The following is a 22,191-nucleotide window of genomic DNA, read 5'->3' on the forward strand; positions in this document are numbered from 1 at the left end:
ATAATCTTAATCACTATAAAAACAAACAATTATGTCAACACATAAAACAAATGGCAAAGAGACATGATATAGACAATGAAGGACAAGAATGACGTTACGCACGGTATTGGTGCCACTTAGCGTTACACGACGTTCCTAATAAAACAACGATTTTGACGTTGTTCCACGGAAAGTATTTACATAAAATGACCATAGCACATAACACAATGAAAGGATGCAAATAAAAAGAACCACACCAAAACAATGTTATCAAGATGGAATAAACAGTTAAAGTTTAAAAGGCAAATTAAAGAACACTTATGCTATTACATCTTATTAAGATGAGAAACAACGTTTGTACCTGGAATCTATACTTCAAAACCATCATGTACGAATTTTTACAGAATATTTATCAACAATTTAAGGTCTTGGCATTTTTCTATGAACAAATGGAGTAGCAAACTGAATAAGATATGATGTAAATATGAACTAGCCATTCATTGTTACAACTGTGATGAATTTGTACATTAGTTACATTTCGGCAGAAGCCTTATTTCATACATTTGTATAAAACTTGAATAAACACAGAAAAGAATAAGATGTTTCGAGGGTAAATCTTGGTTCTGGTTTAATGTGAAGGGGTGAAACTGTAATACGAGTTAGGAGGCACTTTGGTAGAACAGTTAAACCCTCCATTTAAGAATAGTACGGCTGCTATTGGGGTATATAAAGAGGAGCGATTCCTAGCTCTAGATCCTTGTCATTCGTCTGATGCTACGAAGACGATGGCCATAATACGTACGGTACAAGATAAAAAGAGAAAGTATCTTTGAGATAGTTGTCTCTTATATAGTTTATATTACTAAGTGTAATAAAGAACAGGTTGGTGCCTGTTAGTATTCTCTAATATTGAATTGCATTCATGATTGTAATGCAATAAAGGCCATGGTTGAATCCTGTTCTTAAGACTTGTACAGCGTGTAGTTTGTCAAGTATGAAGTTTACCATTGCAAGACAAGTGTGTTCACATGTAGGGTACCACAATGTACCATTTTAAGACAAGACGTCGCTAGAAGGGTACCAACATGTATAGGACAAGTGTGAGTCTGTGTGACCAACTTGTAAGGTACATAATTGTACCAAGAGAACGAGTGGCGTATTGCATGTATTGGACAAGTGGGAGTTTGGAATTGTACCAGGAGAACGAGTGGCGTATTGGACAAGTGCGAGTCCGTGTGATCAACTTGTAAGGCACATAATTATACCAGGAGAACGAGTGACGTATTGGACAAGTGTGAGTCATTGTGACCTACTTGTAAGGTACATAATTGTACCAGGAGAACGAGTGACGTATTGATAACTGCACCGAAAAAATATTTGAATGAACATGGCAAGACTGTTCTCACCAAGCATGTACAATCTACACCCATACATTCACTTTATTTTTAGACCAAGGAACAATGTTACAAGCAACGCAGAATTCTCTTTATTAACAGTTTTTTTAATAACACATAGTATATACACACAAAAGACTGTTTATTATGCACAGTCGGTCATCACTCGTCGACAAATTCTCAACAGCAATATTAAGTCTCGCCAAAAAAAATAATTATAATGTTATAAATCAGTGTACAAGGCGTTTGTATGCTATTCCATCTGACACCTTTATCTACTTAGAGGCATACCAACTTTCAGCAGGCAAATATATTATTTGGTAACGATGTAAAAATGGCGACCTTGAAATGATTGTCTCAGTTTCAATTTTTATAACCACGTGTAAATTAATTTGTACCGATCACAGCCCTTTAAATGTCTCAATTTTACATTATTTTAAGGGACCTCCACCATTCTGTATCCTTGGGGGACTTTTGTATATAAAGGACACAAACAAATACGTATGAAATAGATTTAGTTGGTATATTTTACTCTCAATATAAAATAACGTCTGCCACCCGCAGTAACAAGAAAAAAGAGAGAGCGTAAATATCAGTCCGGATACGGAATAACCCTCTCCGATTCCGGAGTGATACAGATACCAGACTGTGAACTAGCAACCATTATTTATAACGAAATATGTATATATAACACAGGAGAACGATTGACGTATTGGACAAGTGTAAGTCTGTGTGACCAACTTGTAAGGTACATAATTGTAAGGTACATAATTGTAACAGGAGAACGAGTGACGTTTTGACAAGTTTGAGTGTGTATGATCGTGTATGACCAACTTGTAAGCTACATAATTGTACCAGGAGAACGAGTAACGTATTGGACAAGTATGAGTCTGTGTGAACAACTTGTAAGGTACATAATTGTACCAGGAGAACGAGTGGCGTATTGGACAAGTTTGAGTCTGTGTGACCAACTTGTAGGGTACATAACTGTACCAGGAACACGATTGACATATTGGACAAGTGTGATTATGTGTGACCAACTTGCATTTGTAGGGTACATTATTGTGCCAGGAGGATAAATTTGTTCCTGACTTAGGACAAATTTGTAATAGTACCAATTTGTACCAATTGTATATATTTAAAGTAGAATAGTTTATTAGAGACCGCAAACAGCAGTTATATATATTTTAGTTCATTGACGTTAATTTATGAATACAGATTGTTTGTCATATATTTTGTAATAGACGACACTTTGGATCCAGTATCAAACTGGTAACGAACTCATTCTAAAATAGAAACAGGCACGCTTACCCATTGTCCACGTTACACAACATTATTTTTAGTCAATGCAATAAAAAAAACTTCCACTGTAGAGATAATATTATTTGCAGTTATTGGAAAATGTCTTACTAAGTATGCAAAATGAATTTTCAGATCAGTTATTAAATGTTTATATTGTTAATTAAGGATTTATTTTAACAAGCAAACATATCAAATATCTTTTATTTTCAGTTACCCCTGGAGGTACCCCGGGAGTTAGTGATTGGGTTCTTCCAATAATTTATTATGACTTTAGGTAAGCAATAAAGTGTCTCATTGGCAATCATACCACATCTTCTTTTGTATATTGACACAACTGTTGGATAGAAAGTGAAGGCTTTCAAAATATTTTTCGCACATACAAATTTTCACGTGACTAAATTAAAAATTCATATGCATTGCTAATTTAATACAAATTTTCCTGCTATTGTTTTAAACGCAGGAAATGTAAATATCATGAGCTGTATTATGTGTAGATTTTGGTCAAAGTTTTGGCAGGTTTTTTTTAACAAAGGCCAGAATGTTAGCAGTGTTAGAATAAATCATATGTATTTATACAATATATAACAAGTATATGCTTCACATATAAAAAGAAGATGTGGTGTGATTGCCTGTGAGACAATTCTCCTCAAGAGACAAAACGACATAGAAGTTAACAGATATAGGTCACTGTATGACTCCTATAATAATTTGCCAAAAAAAAACCAACTGCAAAATATTTCATTTCATTACTTAGTAATTTAGTGTCAAGATTTATTATACTCGAAAGTTATTTTAGCATCAGAAGCATTTGCTACATGTAATATTATTGATAGTTATTTAACATCATTTCAATCCTTATAGTACCTATAGGGACGACATCAAAAGTTCAATGTAGGATAAAAAACTTAATTTGAACACATAGTTTTTTCATTGACACCCCACCCCCCTCTTAACTTAATTTGGGAAAAATTGATTTACCAATAGGCGTATATGTAAAAATCGAGTTTAGATATTCAAAACTTGTAGAATTTTAACCCCCACCCCCAAACTATTTGATTTAGGTTTTTTATCCTACATCGATCTTTTGATGTCGTCCCTAACACTACAACTTTTATCTCCAGTGTAACAGATTCTGACTTCACTGGATATGCAGACACAATAATAAGTAAGCCTACATATGTACCAAGTCCATATGGAGCCTGGCTGAAGAGATCTTCCAATCCTTCTTTTGACACCTTCTCTGGATGGTTTGTTGATAATCCTGGCACTAACATGGCATTAAATGATACCATCATACTAACAGCAGATACGGGGGCATCAGTACCTACGCATAGGTCAGTATATATGATTCTGTTATACTTACAGCAGATACGGGGGCATCAGTGCCTACTCATTGGTCAGTATATATGATTCTGTTATACTTACAGCAGATACGGGGGCATCAGTGCCTACTCATTGGTCAGTATATATGATTCTGTCATACTTACAGCAGATACGGGGGCATCAGTGCCTACGCATAGGTCAGTATATATGATTCTGTCATACTAACAGCAGATACGGGGGCATCAGTGCCTACTCATTGGTCAGTATATATGATTCTGTCATACTTACAGCAGATACGGGGCGTCAGTGCCTACTCATTGGTCATTATATATGATTCTGTCATACTTACAGCAGATACGGGGGCATCAGTGCCTACTCATTGGTCAGTATATATGATTCTGTCATACTTACAGCAGATACGGGGGCCTCAGTGCCTACTCATTGGTCAGTAGATATGATTCCGTCATACTTACAGCAGATACGGAGGCATGATTGCCTACTCATTGGTCAGTATATATGATTCTGTCATACTTACAGCAGAAACGGGGGCATTAGTGCCTACTCATTGGTCAGTATATATGATTCTGTCATACTTACAGCAGATACGGGGGCATCAGTGCCTACTCATTGGTCAGTATATATGATTCTGTAATACTTACAGCAGATACGGGGGCATTAGTGCCTACTCATTGGTCAGTATATATGATTCTGTCATACTTACAGCAGATACGGGGGCCTCAGTGCCTACTCATTGGTCAGTAGATATGATTCCGTCATACTTACAGCAGATACGGAGGCATGATTGCCTACTCATTGGTCAGTATATATGATTCTGTCATACTTACAGCAGATACGGGGGCATTAGTGCCTACTCATTGGTCAGTATATATGATTCTGTCATACTTACAGCAGATACGGGGGCATCAGTGCCTACTCATTGGTCAGTATATATGATTCTGTAATACTTACAGCAGATACGGGGGCAACAGTGCCTACTCATTGGTCAGTTTATATAAATATTTATCTCTTTATACATACCAACGATTTAATTTCAGTAAATGTTTCAATATGTCTTTGTGCACCAGGGCTTCAAAAAAGTATTTGAGCCAACCAGACATTTTTGTTTTATCCAGATTTTAATCCCTTAAGAGTTAGTTAAAAAAGGCAACAGTAGTTATGGCATCCGATATGAATATTATGATTGATACAAAAAACGGTTGACTTTATTTTTAATATAAAAAAGTGAAATCACAAAAATACTGAACTAAGAGGAAAATCAATTCGGAAAGTCCATAATCACATGGCAAAATCAAATAACAAAATGCATCAAAAACGAATGGACGAGAACTGTCATATTCCTGACTCGGTACAGGAAATTTCAAATGTAGAAAATGATGGATTAAACCTGGTTCTATAGCGCTAACCCTCTCATTTTAATGACAGTCTCATCAAATTCCGTTTATTTACATTGATGCGTTAAACAAAATATTTAACACGCGGGTCTTCTATGTTCTGGAGCTAACTGTTAATTTGACTGTACTCCATTCGCAGTGTACAGCATAAGAGTATAATAATCTATCTTAGACTCTTTATTTGTGGAAAATTATGCTTAGTTCAATAACTTCACTTTCATTTTTGAAAAGTACTTTTCCTATTACTGGATGTTGACTAGACAATAGTAAAACACGGACCAGAGACGTTTAGTAAAATACGTGTACGTTTGGTGTCAGACCATCAATTAAAAATCCCTATCTGTTCAACCAAATTTTGCAATTTTTACACCTTTCTAAACATTTTGCTTTAGGTTTAACTTCATAGAAACCAGGTATATCCTGAATTGTACATGTGTCAGCTTTCTACATGCCAATTTTCAGCATACCTTTAAAGCCTTCTAACAAAATAACTGACCTTCAAACAGAGGTACTCCAAAAATAACCCCCGGTTTTCTGGGAATATTAAATTAGTATTCTATGGAGCGCATTAATCCTCAATTTTAATGCAAACTCATAGACAATTAAAATTTGGCTCAAAATGGTCTAGATATTATATATTTCTCTTTCACCAAAAATTTCATTTCTGCAAATTTGTTGGTTAGTTTAAGTAAACATGGACATCAAAAGCACTTTTGTGTGTCAAAGTAGTACTACTTATACATACGTTCTAAATTGGAGGGTGTAATTGGTGGTATGACACCTTTCGTGTCATACCACCAATTAAAAGTACATATTTGTTCAATTTTCACAGCTTTCTAAATATTTCACCTTAACTTCATAACTTTATAGAAACCAGGTATATCCTGAATCGTACATGCATCAGCTTTCTACATGCCAATTTTCAACAGATGTTTAAAGTCATATACAAAAGAAAAGGTCTTCCGAATAGGGGTGCCTCTCAGATTAATCCCCCTGGTTTTCTGAAAATCTTAAATTGGTATTCTATGGAGTGCATTAAACCTCAATTTTGAATGCAAACTTATAAACAAGTAAATTTTAGCTCAAAATGGTCTTATGTCGGGATGCATAAGTACCCGACCACGTCCACATGTATTTTTTTCCATCTGATGAGTTAAGCTTTTTTTAACTGATTTTTATAGTTCATTCTTATGTTGTACTGTTATGTCACTGTCTCAGGTTAGGAGAGGGTTGGGATCCCGCTAACATGTTTAACTCCGCCACATTATTTATGTATGTGCCTGTCCCAAGTCAGGAGCCTGTAAATTCAGTGGTTGTCGTTTGTTTATGTGTTACATATCTGTTTTTCGTTCATTTTTTTACATTAAGAAGGCCGTTTCTTTTCTCGTTTGAATTGTTTTACATTGTCTTATCGGGGCCTTTTATAGCTGACTATGCGGTATGGGATTTTCTCATTGTTGAAGGCCGTACGGTTACCTATAGTTGTTAATGTCTGTGTCATTTTGGTCTTTTGTGGACAGTTGTCTCATTCGCAATCATTCCACATCATCTTTTTTATATCAATATATTTCTCTTTCACCAAAAGTTTCATTTCTGCCAATTTGTTGGTTAGTTAAAGTAAACAATGACATCAAATGCACTATTTTTTTGTCCGAGTAGGCCTACTAAAATTGAGGGAGTAATTGGTGGTGTGACACCTAACTTTTACAAAGCACGATTGTGTTTGAGTAGAACTTTCCATCTTTTTTATCTACAGGAAAAGACTCAACAAGAACGAAACATATAGTTATTAATGATATTTTTTTAGAATTTATGAAAATTTGGATGCATAATTTTATCGCACACCTACGCACAAGTGACTAGTTCAAACCACATGCTCTTGCCGAATAAAAACAGCATCCTGCAAATAGTTGCTGCAGGTCTGCTGTGAACTTGCTGCAGACTTGCAGCGAACACAAAGTCTGTAGTTACTGCATGTTTGCTGCAAATACGCTGCAGGTCTGCTGCAAACAATTGACCATGCAAATGAGTGTTTGCTGCAGACCTGCTGCAAACATTTATATGCAAACGAGTGTTTGCCGCAGACCTGCTGTAAACATTTTTATGCAAATTAATCTTTCTCTTGCGTGTTTGAGGCACACCTGCTGCGTGTTTGCTGCATATCTGCCGCAAATATTTATATTTGATTAAACCTTTTACCTGCGTCTTTGCTGCAAACTTGCAGGAACTACATACAAGATTATAGTATCAACCAATGTCATGTGGTGTATACATCACATTAACTATATTACACAGTTAATTCTGAAAAGTTTGGTTACATACATACATGTACAATAACATGAATGATTAGAATACTTTATCATTTGCAAAATTATTATAGCAAAGCATATATTTAAAATGATTTAAAGATTTCTTGTTGTTCAAGTACGTGCTGATCTGAATTGCATGCATGAATATCTAAAATAAGAGGTTGATTTGAAATTCATTTTTGTGCATATACATATATATATATATTTATATATATATACTGCTTTTTATCTCACCTGGCCCAAAGGGCCAAGTGAGCTTTTCTCCTCACTTGGCGTCCGGCGTCCGGCATCCGTCGTCCGTCGTCGTCGTCGTCCGTCGTCGTTAACTTTTACAAAAATCTTCTCCTCTGAAACTACTGGGCCAAATTAATCCAAACCTGGCTACAATCATAATTGGAGTATCTAGTTTAAAAAATATGTAGCGTGACCTGCCAAACCAACCAAGATGGCCGCCATGGCTAAAAATAGAAGATAGGGGTAAAATGCAGTTTTTGGCTTATAACTCAAAAACCAAAGCATTTAGAGCAAATCTGACATGGGTTAAAATTGTTTATTAGGTCAAGATATATCTGCCCTAAAATTTTCAGATGAATCGGACAATCAGTTGTTGGGTTGCTGCCCCTGAATTGGTAATTTTAGGGAAATTTTGCTGTGTTTGGTTATTATCTTAAATATTATTATAGATAGAGATAAACTGTAAACAGCAATAATGTTCAGCAAAGTAAGATTTACAAATAAGGCAACATGACTAAAATGGTCAGTTGACCCCTTTAGGAGTATTGCCCTTTAAAGTCAATTTTTAACCTATTTTCGTATATCTCAGTAATCATTTACAAAAATCTTCATCTCTGAAACCACAGGGCCAAATTTATCCACACTTGACCACAATCATCTCTGGGGTATCTAGTTTAAAAAATGTATGGCGTGATCCGACAAACCAACCAAGATGGCCGCTATGGCTAGAAAAAGAACATAGGGATAAAACGCAGTTTTTGGCTTATAACTCAAAAACCAAACCATTTAGAGCAAATCTGACCGGTGTACAATTGTTTATCGGGTCAAGATATATCTGCCCTGAAATTTTCAGATGAATCAGAGAACCCGTTGTTGGGTTGCTGTCCCTGAATTGGTAGTTTTAAGGAAATTTTGCTGGTTTTGGTTATTATCTTGAATATAATTATAGATAGAGATAAACTGTAAACAGCAATAAGGTTCAGCAAAGTAAGATTTACAAATAAGTCAACATGACCAAAATGGTCAGTTGACCCCTTTAGGAGTTATTGCCCTTTAAAGTAAATTTTTAACCATTTTTCATAAATTTTATATATCTTTTACAAAAATCTTCTCCTCTGAAACTGCTGGGCCAAATTAATCCATACTTGGCCACAATCATCTCTGGGGTATCTAGTTCAAAAAATGTGTGGCGTGACATGCCAAACCAACCAAGATGGCCGCTATGGCTAAAAATAGAACATAGGGGTGAAATGCAGCTTTTGGCTTATAACTCAAAAACCAAAGCATTTAGAGCAAATCTGACATGTGGTAAAATTGTATATCAGGTCAAGATCTATCTGCCCAGAAATTTTCAGATGAATCAGAGAACCCATTGTTGGGTTGCTGTCCCTAAATTGGTAATTTTAAGGAAATTTTGCTGTTTTTGGTTATTATCTTGAATATTATTATAGATAGAGATAAACTGTAAACAGCAATAAGGTTCAGCAAAGTAAGATTTATAAATAAGTCAACATGACCAAAATGGTCAATTGACCCCCAAGGAGTTATTGTCCTTTATAGTCAATTTTAAACAATTTTCATAAAATTTGTAAATTTTTACTACCGGTAACATTTTCCACAGAAACTACTGGGCCAAGTTCATTATTGATAGTGATAATTGTAAGCAGCAAGCATGTTCAGTAAAGTAAGATGTACAAACATATCACCATCACCAAAACATAGTTTTGTCATGAATCCATCTGCTTCTTTTGTTTGATATTCACATAGACCAAGGTGAGCGACACAGGCTCTTTAGAGCCTCTAGTTAAAAATTATTTTCACAGAATTCGACTTGAATGAAAATAACACAATATTTGATAATGTATAATCTCAACACATTCTTGAGTGTACTGTATAGTTGTAACATGTTTTAAACCTTCATGAAAGTATATTTATTAAGAGGACGAATTTCAAATGTTTACACGTCTATGAAGAATTTAATACTTACAAAAAATGTCTTTGAAAACTTTACTCTCAATTTCCAACCTAAAATGCTCCTTGAATTCTTAAACATTGTATGATAACATTGTCACGGAGCTATTATAATGCACCTCGGGGGGGGCCACTTCAAATTTTTTTGGGTAGGGGTGAGCAGCTGAGACATCAAGTACCCCACCCTTTTCATATATTTGGTTTATCAAAAATATATACCTTGTCATATATTAATGAATAAAAAACAGACCTATAGATATATTTGGATATTTTTCATCTTCTTTTACATTAGAGTTTACAAAAATTTTGAGGTCCTGCTCATTTTACGTTTTTGTTTAGATGCAATGCAGTCGCAATAATCACACCTTGCTTTTCCAATAAATTCTTCACTCCTCTATTTGCCCCTTTTATAACGGCATGTGCTAAAAGGTGACGTGGAGTGGAGTGGAGTATTGGAGTGGAGTGGTGGAGTGTTGGAGTGGTGAAATATACTTAAAATTTCAAAAAATCAATAGCAAATCAAAAATCATTTATAATTGTTTTATTTTTAAATTGCATCACACAATGATGTTATACTATTTAATTTGACATATTTAACTATTCATCAAAGTTGGACAATGCTTAAGTTTTGGGTAGCATTTTATGACAGCCTTGGTGGAGGTAAAGAGGGGTGGAGATGTTGTTTATCGTGTAATTTATTTTTACTGGTATATCTCCAAACTATATTAAAAAAAAGATGTTAAATGATAGATTTCTAGATTTCTATAATTTAGGAGGGGGTCTTTCAGCAATTTTACCTTAGTTAACAACATTCTGGTGTAAATAATTTTAAAGACAATTAAATAAAACACTGGAGTTCAAAGACATGATTTAAAACAACCATTCCATCTTACCACCATAGCTGGAATAATAAAAGAAAATGATTCAGCTGTGGACAATCATTTTCAGATAAACAAAGAAATGTCCCAAATAGTCTTGTGTTAAAAAGAAATTATCATAGAATGAAATCTTGAAACAATTTGTTTCTCTACAAAACACACATTTTTATTTTAATGGTGACTGTGCAAGAAAAAAGAATCTTCAGTTTGAATTTTAATCCATAATGACATAAAGCAAAGTTTATCACATGAGCATTTGCTTTTACTAGAATCGCTCGGAATTCAACATTAAATGTTTTGGACAATAGATAAAGTCTTCATTTTACAATAAAATTTGTTGATATACTTAATATATCTGTTTTGTTGTCATAATATGCAGAACATATAATGTGTGGTTTGTACTGATTTAACATCTGTTTATTTGATCAAATTAATTAAAAACAACAACATTTCTCATCTATCAAAGTTATTTAGTTCTGAGATTATAGTAATGACAGTTTTATGGGTTCTATGGACAGGCGATGGTAGCTAAATACATTTTCCTCATCTATTTTTAATTGGAAGAAACAAACTATTTTAAATAGTACAGTCATAGATAAAAATCAAAGTGAAAATGTGGATTGACAATTTAATTTTATTATATCATTGTCAATTGACAAAACAAATATTAATAAAAAAATTATTTGTCACAAGACGATTTTTTAGGCTTTGTAAAATTCTAATATATTTTGCATGGAATAAGACATAATTTTTTTTTAACTAGGCACAATTTGTGAAACAACATAAGCACTACGTGTGTTTTCATAAAAGTTTTGTGAGCTCGTCCAAAATTAATTGTTACTGCATAAGTTACTGGGCCTTTGATTCCTCCTTCTTATTTGAAATATACTACAATTCTGTGCAGTAAAATAAAATACACAATAAACAACATTGTCTCCCCCTCCATCTCAGCTGTCATAAAATGCTACCAAAATCATTGTCCATCTTTGATGATTACTGAAACATGTCAAATGAAATAATATAGCATCATTGTGTGCTGCAATTTAAAAAAAAACAATTATAAATGTGTTTTTTTTTATTTGCTATTGATTTTTGGATATGTTAAGTATATTTCACTCCATGACTCCACTCTAACACTCCAACACTCCACTCCAATACTCCACTCCACTCCACTCCACCTTTTAGCACATGCCTTTTATAACTTCAACGGCTTTAATTATGAAGAAATGTCAATTTGAAAAGACAATAAATATTGTTTTATCAGATAAATGTAGTAACACTTCAGATAGTATCACTTTTACTGAGTTTCCATTAATTAAAAACTGATTTGTCGTTGCCTCTTGAAGGACGCTAACACTATGCTATGGAATTTCTTCAAATGTTTTATGTATGCAAACATTTCAATATTAATTAGGTGGAAATGTCAAAATGATTGGATTTATTGCATATATATCTAACCTCAGTGGAAATACCACATTGAATAAATAGAGTTTAATTGGTTTGACAAATAGATGATGCATTTACGACTGAGGTTTAACCACATCAAAAATAAATACGAACATTTGATTAGTTTCATATACTTATAATATATATCCAGCAAGTGATAATATCTCAGGATAATAGCAACCTATTGATATATTTAATCTGAATTTCTCACCCTTTTAATATATATCATGAAGCATGAAATAGTGACCTATTCCAGCGGCTCATCCCTACCAGTCATTACATAGGAAGTCCCCCCCCCCCCCCCCCCGAGTAATGCACTGCTTTTTAAGACTCGTGTTCATATAAACATATTTATTATATACAAGTTCACTATATATATACTTTCATTACTTAACCTGTTAATACATTGAGACACGTCCATCCTCTCTCACTAACTATCTTCAATTCTCTTTCTTCATAAAAAGAATAAATCTACAAATATGTAATACGCTTGACCATAGCAAATTAATGTGGGCAATTAAATACGGATCTGAGATAAGAATAAAGACGTTAGTTTCATCTTAACTGTGGCGTCCCGACACACAAACACACTCTTACTCATACATCATGAAGTTATAAACATACACTATAATATTATTATTTTTTTTAAATTATTATATCTTTTTTTCTTCTTTCTAAAACACATCTAAACAAATTCAAGGTCTATGCATTCTCATTCGAAATATGAAAATCATTTACTAGTATAATAGCAAAATCTTGAATATCATTCTCTTTTACCAACTTGGTTTCATCATTCTCATACTGTACAAAATAATGTTTTTTCTAATCTCTTAGACTCATTTCGTGATCTCATTGTGTCTAAAATTTTGACCATTGTATTGTCATTATTTTCATTTGAATCAATGTTCGAAAAAATATCTCCTTCATCTGTAATGGGCCTATCATCAGGATCAACAAGTTGTTTCATACGATTGACATGTACCGTTTGTTCAATTTTTTTCGAATCACACATTTGAATCTTATAGGTCACATCTGAAAGTTTATCAATAATTATATGGTCCATGCCAATTATGTAACAGTTTTGTCGATAGTCCTAGTTTTGTACTTGGATTAAAAACCCATATCTTTTCACCAAAAGCATAGTTAATCACACCATACTTCAAGTCATATTGTTCTTTTTGCTTCTGCTGCACTGCCTGCAAATTGTCTTTGGCTAGTGTAAATGCCTTTTGCAGTCTAGGTACCATTTCTGATTTGTAATCGTCACTGGAGGTATACGTTATCGTAGTGGACACATCACTGTTTCCAATGGTAGTACCGGATCACGGCCATGCATTAAGAAAAACGGAGTATACTTTCATGTAACGAAGTTCTGTAAGCGAACAAAACAAAATGAAATAAAGGTATCCCAATCACGCTGGTGTCCACTAACATACATTGATAACATTGCAGTTAATGTTCTGTTAAACGTGTCAATAAGCAATCTGTTTCAGGATGGTATGCTGTTCTATAATATTACAAATTTCCTTCATTCGACTTGATCGAAAGTTTTTAACTGTCTTGGATCCTAATGACGCCAAACAACTTCAATACGGTAAACATTATCATTAGCACAATAAATTCTCCTACATCTACACTTACGTTGCATGAAAAATCACACACAATATCTAATCCAGACCTATAACACACGGATACAAACATTTTCTAGCTACATGTACATAAACATTATACACAAAATACACTGACTTATCATTCCATATCAACTAACATATAAGACACTTTTCACATTTACTCATCATCTTCTGATTTTTGCGACACAAAAACTTCTGATTTGAATAACATATAATACCATTTTACACATTATAACACTTGAAATAATCTTGGCGCGACAAGAATTTTCAGTACTTATTTTCGCACCATTTAGAACAGACGTCACGACAGAAGAATTTCCAAATTTTCTATTTCCTCATTTCATGTTCATCATGTGGAATAACCTTCATTCAGAACAGACGTCGCGACAGACGAATTTCTGAATTTTTATTTCCACAACAGGATTCATTTCCTTTTCCTTTACAACATCTGACATAAGCTTCATTCGGAACAGACGTCGCGATAGACGAATTTCCAAAATTTTCATATTCAGTAGTAAATACCACATCATTCAGAAAAGACGTCGCGATAGACGAATTTCTGAAAGTTCTATTTTCACATACATGTACATAGGAAGATCCATACGCTATATATTTTTTCTGCCTTCCCTTTCGTTAAGGAAGCAGCTTCAAGTTTCCTGATGTGTATAATAGAATTAACTCCTTATCAAATTTTCTTTCCACCCGTCTAACTTAGTAATTGAAAATCGGCCTACTGTCTGATTCACGTAGATTTCTTTTCCTTTCATATTCACGTCCTCTTCTTTGTCTTCTCAATTGCTGAAATCTATTCTCACGATTTCCAAACAACATTTTCATTTTTTTAGATCATTTGTTGTTTTCTTCCGAAAAGTTATTGTTGCATTCCTCTCTTCCTCCTTTTGGTAGCACTTTCAAATTGAAGAGTTAATAGTTAAAGTCCAAAATGTTAAATTAAAATCCAAAATAAATAAATCCTGTCGCTGGCCACCATAATTTCACGGAGCTGTTATAAGGCACTGGCTTTTAAAACTCGTGTTCATATATACATATTTATTATATACAAGTTCACTTTATAATAAAATTGAGAATGGAAATGGGGAATGTGTCAAAGAGACAACAACCCGACCAAATAAAAAAACAACAGCAGAAGGTCATCAATGGGTCTTCAATGTAGCGAGAAATTCCCGCACCCGGAGGCGTCCTTCAGCTGGCCCCTAAACAAATAAATACTAGTTCAGTGATAATGAACGCCATACTAATTTCCAAATTGTACTCAAGAAACTAAAATTTAAATAATACAAGACTAACAAAGGCCAGAGGCTCCTGACTTGGGACAGGCGCAAAAATGCGGCGGGGTTAAACATGTTTGTGAGATCTCAACCCTCCCCCTATACCTCTAACCAATGTAGAAAAGTAAAAGCATAACAATACGCACATTAAGCTCAAGAGAAGTCCGAGTCTGATGTCAGAAGATGTAACCAAAGAAAATAAACAAAATGACAATAATACATAAATAACAACAGACTACTAGCAGTTAACTGACATGCCAGCTCCAGACTTCAATTAAACTGACTGAAAGATTGTGATTTCATCATATGAACATCAGGCACAATCCTTCCCGTAAGGGGTTTAGTATCATACCATCATAACATATATGAGAAGAACATAACCCGTGTCATGCCGACAACTGTTTTTAGAATAAATGTGTTTAGTTCCGACGCGAAGACCTTATCAGTGACTCAATAGTAACGCCAAAATATGCAATCTTTAATGACTTGACAAGAGTATCGTAATTATATCCCTTCTTATTAAGTTTATTCAAAGGTTTTGTAAGTTTATGCGGTGAATATAAAGAATATACTTTCATTACTTTACATTAATAATACATTGAGACACGTCCATTCTCTCTCACTAACTATCTTCAATTCTCTCGCACCTAAACATTCACTCACTTTTATCATCACCAAGGCCCTGGCTACTTTCATGACTTTCTCACACATTAAATCGTCATTCATATCTATATCACACAAGTATAGGGACAAAACATAAACAAACAGAGACATAAATTATACGCTTCTAATTAGAAATGAAACAGTTAAAACACAGCTGCATCATTCATTAAATTTAACGGTCAACCAGACAGTCTGCTTAAGTTCATAAAAAGAATATATCTACAAATATGTAATACGCTTGACCATAGCAAATTAATGTGGGCAATTACATACGGTTCTGAGAAAAGAATAAATACGTCATTTTCACCCTATGCCAACATGACTTTAACACCTTCAACATTTTCAAATTTCAAATCTTTATCTTCCAGGAAGTTACCAATGCTCAGTCATTTTATGTAATTCTAAAACTAAGGATTTTCTACCTCAGGCATAGATTACCTTAGCTGTATTTGGCAAAACTTTTAGGAATGTAAGTCCTCAATGCTCTTCAACTTCGTACTTTACTTGTCCTTTTTGACTTTTTTGGATTCGAGCGTCACTGATGAGTCTTTTGTGGACGAAACGCGCGTCTGGCGTATATACTAAATTTAGTCCTGGTATCTATGATGAGTTTATTTATTGTGCTGTAAGTTTTACAAACAGTAAATGTCTTGCATGTAGTTGAATGTTTTAAATGAACATGTTTATATTCCAGATATGCCACAAACAGTTACTTCCCCATTGATGGCCAGGGTTATGGAGACCAGGCTAAAGACTGTTATGCTGCATGGCACAATTTTGGGTAAAATGATTTTTCTTGTTTATTTTTCATTGAATATACCAGTACTGATGTTTAATCATATGTTGGTTCTTTTTTTTCTATGTAAAAGCCTTTAACAAGTATTAAGTTTTAAGTTCAATTTTATTGTATTGTTTAGGTGTCAATAATGTCACATGACTATTTTTTGTTATAACCAATGAGTTGATGTTGTTTGAATGCAATACAGCCCTCAAGGTAGCTTCTGAAACGAAGTTGCCAACTGGTCACATGAAAATTAAGTGACCAACTTAAAATTTCAGTAGCCAGAAAATAATTTCAGGTTGTCTTTATTTTTTCTTGAGCTAAACAACCCTTGTGAAATAAAAGTATGAAGTTTTTGGTCTGTGGTTTTTTTTTTTGCTGTCGAGTGTAGAAAATAGTTAGTATAAATCAACTCTAAAATGACCACATGATTTATTTTATTTTATATTCATTGCACATGTCCATGTTTTAAACCTGTCTTTGACGTAATGTTGTAGCCCGAAGCGACAATCTTGTAAAAATCGCATCGGACTTGTGCTGAAGCAATGATGTTTGCCCCATCGGTCTTATGGTCTATATAGAAAGTAGTTTTTTTTCTTTTTCTTTTATAATAATACTGATTTCAACTTTTATATAATTATAGATTTACGACTGCAATCAGATCTGGCTTTATATACCAGGGTAACGAGACTCTGACTGTAGGCGGAGGTGATGATGTATGGGTCTATCTGAATGGTGTCCTTGTTCTTGAGGTTATCACCAGGAATGCCGGAACTTCCATACCATGTAAACAGATCGACATCTCTGCAGCAGCTACCTCGGGTACTTAAGTCTCCTATAAACACGCAAACCATATAGTTTTTGTCGATTCTACTACTTTTGTCGCAGAAAGCTCGACATAGGGATAGTGATCCAGCGGCGGCGGCATTAACTAACTTTTTGAAAGCTTTGTATTTTAGAAGGTAGAAGACCTAGATGCTTCATACTTTGTATATGGATGCCTCATATTAGGTTTTCGTCAGTCACATGTCCAATGTCCTTGACCTCATGTTCATGGTTCAGTGACTACTGAAAAAAAAGTTCATTTTTTTTGTAATGTTTAACTGTCTCTTATTATAAGTAATAGGATAACCGTATTTGGTATGTGTATATCTTGCAATCTTCTTATGCCCATCACAGCTTTCACTTGACCTCAACCACGTATCATGGACCAGTGAACAAGCCCATATCTCAGATACTACATGTATAAGCAATAGGTCTAGTATATTCGGTGTGTGGAAGCACTGATAGGTGTACATGTCCAACTGACAGGTGTATTCTAACCTTGACCTCATATTCATGGTTAAGTGGTTATAGTTTTAAAGTTTTTGTGTTTTGGTCTGTTTTTCTTATACTGTATGCAATATTTGATGTATGGAATGATTGTAAGGTGTACATAGGTATAGGAAGATGTGGTTTGAGTGCCAATGAGACAACTCTCAATACAAATAACAATTTATGAAAGTAAACCATTATAGGTCAATGTACGACCTTTAACACGGATGTCTAGCTGGAAGGTGTCATTTGACCTTGACTTCATTTTCATGGTTCAGTGGTCAAAGTAAAGTTTTTGAGCTTTTGGTCTTTTTTTCTAATTCTAGATGCAATACGTCAACTATATTTGGTGTATGGAATTATTTTATGATCTATATGTCAGTCGTGCAGCTTTTATTTGACCTTGACCTCATTTTCACGGTTTATTGCACAGTGTTAGGTTTTTGTGTTTTGATCTGTTTTTTTCTTAAACTAAAAGCAATATGTCAACTATGTTTGTTGTAAGGAAGAATTGCTAGCTGTAAATGCCTGCCTGGCATTGATCATCTGACATTGACCTCATTTTTATGGTTCATTGGTCAATGTTTAGTTTTCTTGGTTAATGTTAAGTTTATGTAAGTCTGACAGTTGTAATAAGCTTTTATATTTAAGACTATCAACATAATATCAATGATAAGTAAAGAAGGCGAGACATTTCAGCCTGTGCACTCTTGTTATATTTTTAACCCTTGCAACAATTTTGAAAAAAATGCAAGACAAAGGGATGCTGATCAGTCACAGTGAAAGTAAATTATTTAAATATAATGCATTTAGAAACGTAGAGACTTGAATACTATGGATTTATTTATTTTCGTGGATACCAATTTTCCAGGTTTGAGGAAAATGTTCATATTCGTTGATATTTTATTTCATTGTTTTGAAAATGTCTGCATACATTTCTTCAGAACATTTGTAATTTGTTGGACTTTAAAATACAGGTTTTCTCTGTGCCCAAGATGACTAAAGACAAAGATGAAAATCCAACAAATTTTATTGAACCCACAGTATATTAAATGAATTTTACCTCATTGCCTAGCTATTTGAATCTGTGTTTTTCCAACTATTATGAATACTGATTTATTTGGTTTAGAGAATCATTTTAAAATGCACATGTCAGCAGACAAGGTTAAGTGATATACTTTGAAGTTTTTGAAATAAGTTGGTTTTCTTTTTGGAATGGTTTAATACTAGTAATTTTTGGGTCCCTTTATAGCTTGCTTTTCGGTGTGAGCCAAGGCTTTGTGTTGAAGGCTGCACCTTGACCTTTAAAGGTTTATTTTAAAAAAAAAGTTACCTGGATGGAGAGTTGTCTCATTGGCACTCATATCACATCTTCCTATATCTACTTATACTTTAAAATTTTAAAGTAACAGGAACACTGTGAAACATTGGAATAATTTTAATTTCAGGGACAATAGATCATAAACAAGTTGACATTTCCTGAAATTAGCACGGTTAATAAATCTTGTTGTGCTGAACATTTTTGAAACTTACACATTTAACTTAACTTCTATATTTTTCATATTATCAGTCATAGATATCTAAAAAAAACATCATAGATTACTCTCTAAATACTCCAAATTATTAGATTTCTCTCTAATTTCAGGATGGATACATCTTGTCATGATGATCATTTTTGCAATTTGCACTTTTAATATAACCCTTATAATTATTTAAAGGATTATAAAGAATTGGGCAACTACTTTAAAATAGGTTGAAAGATTTGCTAGTTTTCAGAGTAGATAGAACTGAGGGCCATGTCTCTGTATTTGTCAGAGTAGATATAACTGCTGGCCATGTCTTTATAGTTCTCAGAGTAGATAGAACTGATGGCCATGTCTCTGCTGTTGTCAGAGTAGATAGAACTGATAGCCATGCATCTGTAGTTGTCAGAGTAGATAGAACGGATGGCCATGTCTCTGTAGTTGTCAGAGTAGATAGAACTGATGGCCATGTCTCTGATGTTGTCAGAGTAGATAGAACTGATGGCCATGTCTCTGTAGTTGTCAGAGTAGATAGAACTGATGGCCATGTCTCTGTAGTTGTCAGAGTAGATAGAACTGATGGCCATGTCTTTGTAGTTGTCAGAGTAGATAGAACTGATGGCCATGTATCTGTATCTGAAGTTGTCAGAGTAGATATAACTGATGGCCCAGCTCTGTAGCTGTCAGAGTAGATACAACTGATTGCCATGTATCTGTATCTGTAGTTGTCAGAGTAGGTAGAACTGATGGCCATGTCTCTGTAGTTGTCAGAGTAGATAGAACTGATGGCCATGTATCTGTATCTGAAGTTGTCAGAGTAGATATAACTGATGGCCCAGCTCTGTAGTTGTCAGAATAGATAGAACTGATTGCCATGTATCTGTATCTGTAGTTGTCAGAGTAGATAGAACTGATGGCCATGTCTCTGTAGTTGTCAGAAATATCTCTTTAATGAACAATATTAGAGAAGATTGTTTAAATCAATATAGTGTAAGTTCAGAAATAATGGCATACATTTATTATCACCATTTTTGAAGAAAGACAAAAGATGTGAGATTTAAACATTGCAATTTCAGGAAAATCTGCATTTAGATCTATTAAGATCTATTAGGGTGTAATACCACCAAATCATGGTATGTCACATCTGGTTGCATACAAAAACAGTTGTAGGTAATTAATCCTACATTTTATTGCAGGAAAACATTTCTGTGTCATAAACATATGTCTTGGGTATTTCAAAGCATCATTATTTTTTTTATTTGGGGTTTCTATAGAATACTTTGTAGACTTGAGGTTACATGGTTACTAAATCTGTACACAGGTTAAATAAGGGGAGAAAGTTGATTGGTTAACTTCCAGTGATGGTTATTTTCTTATCTGCAATGAAATTTTATGTGAATTGTTTTCTATAGTACTGGACAGGATAAAACTTTACTCATGCCAAAAGATGTCTTTATTTGAAACAAAGATAAGTTCTGCACATTTTTTTGAATAGTACAAATTTAAAAAGACTAATAGGGGGATTTTAATGGCGGTATTACACCAGTATCAGATAGCAGAATGCCAATTCTTAATATTGTGTTACACGATTCTCACTAATAAAAACCTTACAATAATTTCTGATTTACAGTAAATTTGAAATAGTTTGTTGAGTTTTAGTTATGCTTTTAATTTTAGGAGGAGCCACCATCACTCCACACTATGGTACAGTATCAGGAAGTTCGTGTATTATAACCAGTACAGTACCTTCTGATGCTATCACACTGGAACTGGAGGTAACGTCTTTGTAGGTCCTTTACAGTTTCCTGTCTTAGTACAGTACTGTAAAACCTTATGCGGTCTACTTGCCAATTTAAATCAGACAGTTCACCCTTCATTATAGATAGCATTCAGACCATCTGCTATAGTAATTGTAAATGCTTGTTTTTTGTAAAAAATACTAATTTAACTTTTTACTATATAAATTTTGTTCATTGTTGAAGGCAGTAATTTACCAATAGTTGTTAACATTCATGATCTCTGTTGGATAAATGTTTCATTGGCTATCATACAACATCTCCTTATTTTTAATTTTGGTAGGCGGGACAATTTAAAACAATGAAAATCATGCGCAAGTCTCCCATTCAACATAAGTAGATATTCAACTATACTCCTGGTTGTTGAAATACCGACTGACTGATTTTCCTGGGGAAATAATTATGATGGTCATTCAATTATGGGGTTTATTAATAATTAACGGATTAGTGACCCATCCGATGGCTATAAGCGGATTAGTTGTTATCACAACTTGTTACACTGACAAAAAAGGCGATTGTAGGGTATGGCGATGGGTGATGAAATTCTAGATATTTTTTTTCAAACCAGAACAATGCTCTGCACATGAAAAGAACAAAGAGGTAATTAAAATCTGAACTATATAAATCCCAATTAAAGTTGTACATAGCAGTTGACCTTCATGCCATACAATATCTAGGCCTAGAGAATCTGACCCTTTGGATGTGTTGGCAATGGACATGGTGTGTTGATCAGAGGTTTTCATCTGCCACGTAGTTGAAATATGCAGTCTTGAACTACAGAAAGAACAGGAATTTACTTTGGAACCAGCACAGATTTTTTTGGCGAAATTCAAAGTCACCCTTTGACTAATCAATTTTAAAATTATGCTGAAGAAGCATAGTTGCACATTTTGCAGAAAATCTTCTGTGATAATCGAAAAAGTGGTATGGCCAAATTTTTGCTGTT

At 34.1% G+C, this 22,191-nt stretch overlaps 1 protein-coding gene across 1 annotated transcript in view; it reads left to right on the forward strand.

The window, feature by feature from the left end:
• The window catches only part of LOC134694890 (uncharacterized), a 323,806-nt gene that overhangs the window by 182,569 nt on the left and 119,046 nt on the right, over positions 1-22,191 (forward strand). Inside the window, exons 31-35 of the mRNA XM_063555996.1 lie at positions 2,886-2,949; positions 3,797-4,009; positions 16,526-16,612; positions 17,256-17,434; positions 21,127-21,224. Coding sequence (XP_063412066.1) covers positions 2,886-2,949; positions 3,797-4,009; positions 16,526-16,612; positions 17,256-17,434; positions 21,127-21,224 — 641 coding nt within the window. The remainder of the gene's footprint in view (positions 1-2,885; positions 2,950-3,796; positions 4,010-16,525; positions 16,613-17,255; positions 17,435-21,126; positions 21,225-22,191) is intronic.

Source organism: Mytilus trossulus, chromosome 13 (assembly GCF_036588685.1).
Source record: "Mytilus trossulus isolate FHL-02 chromosome 13, PNRI_Mtr1.1.1.hap1, whole genome shotgun sequence".
NCBI lineage: Eukaryota > Metazoa > Mollusca > Bivalvia > Mytilida > Mytilidae > Mytilus > Mytilus trossulus.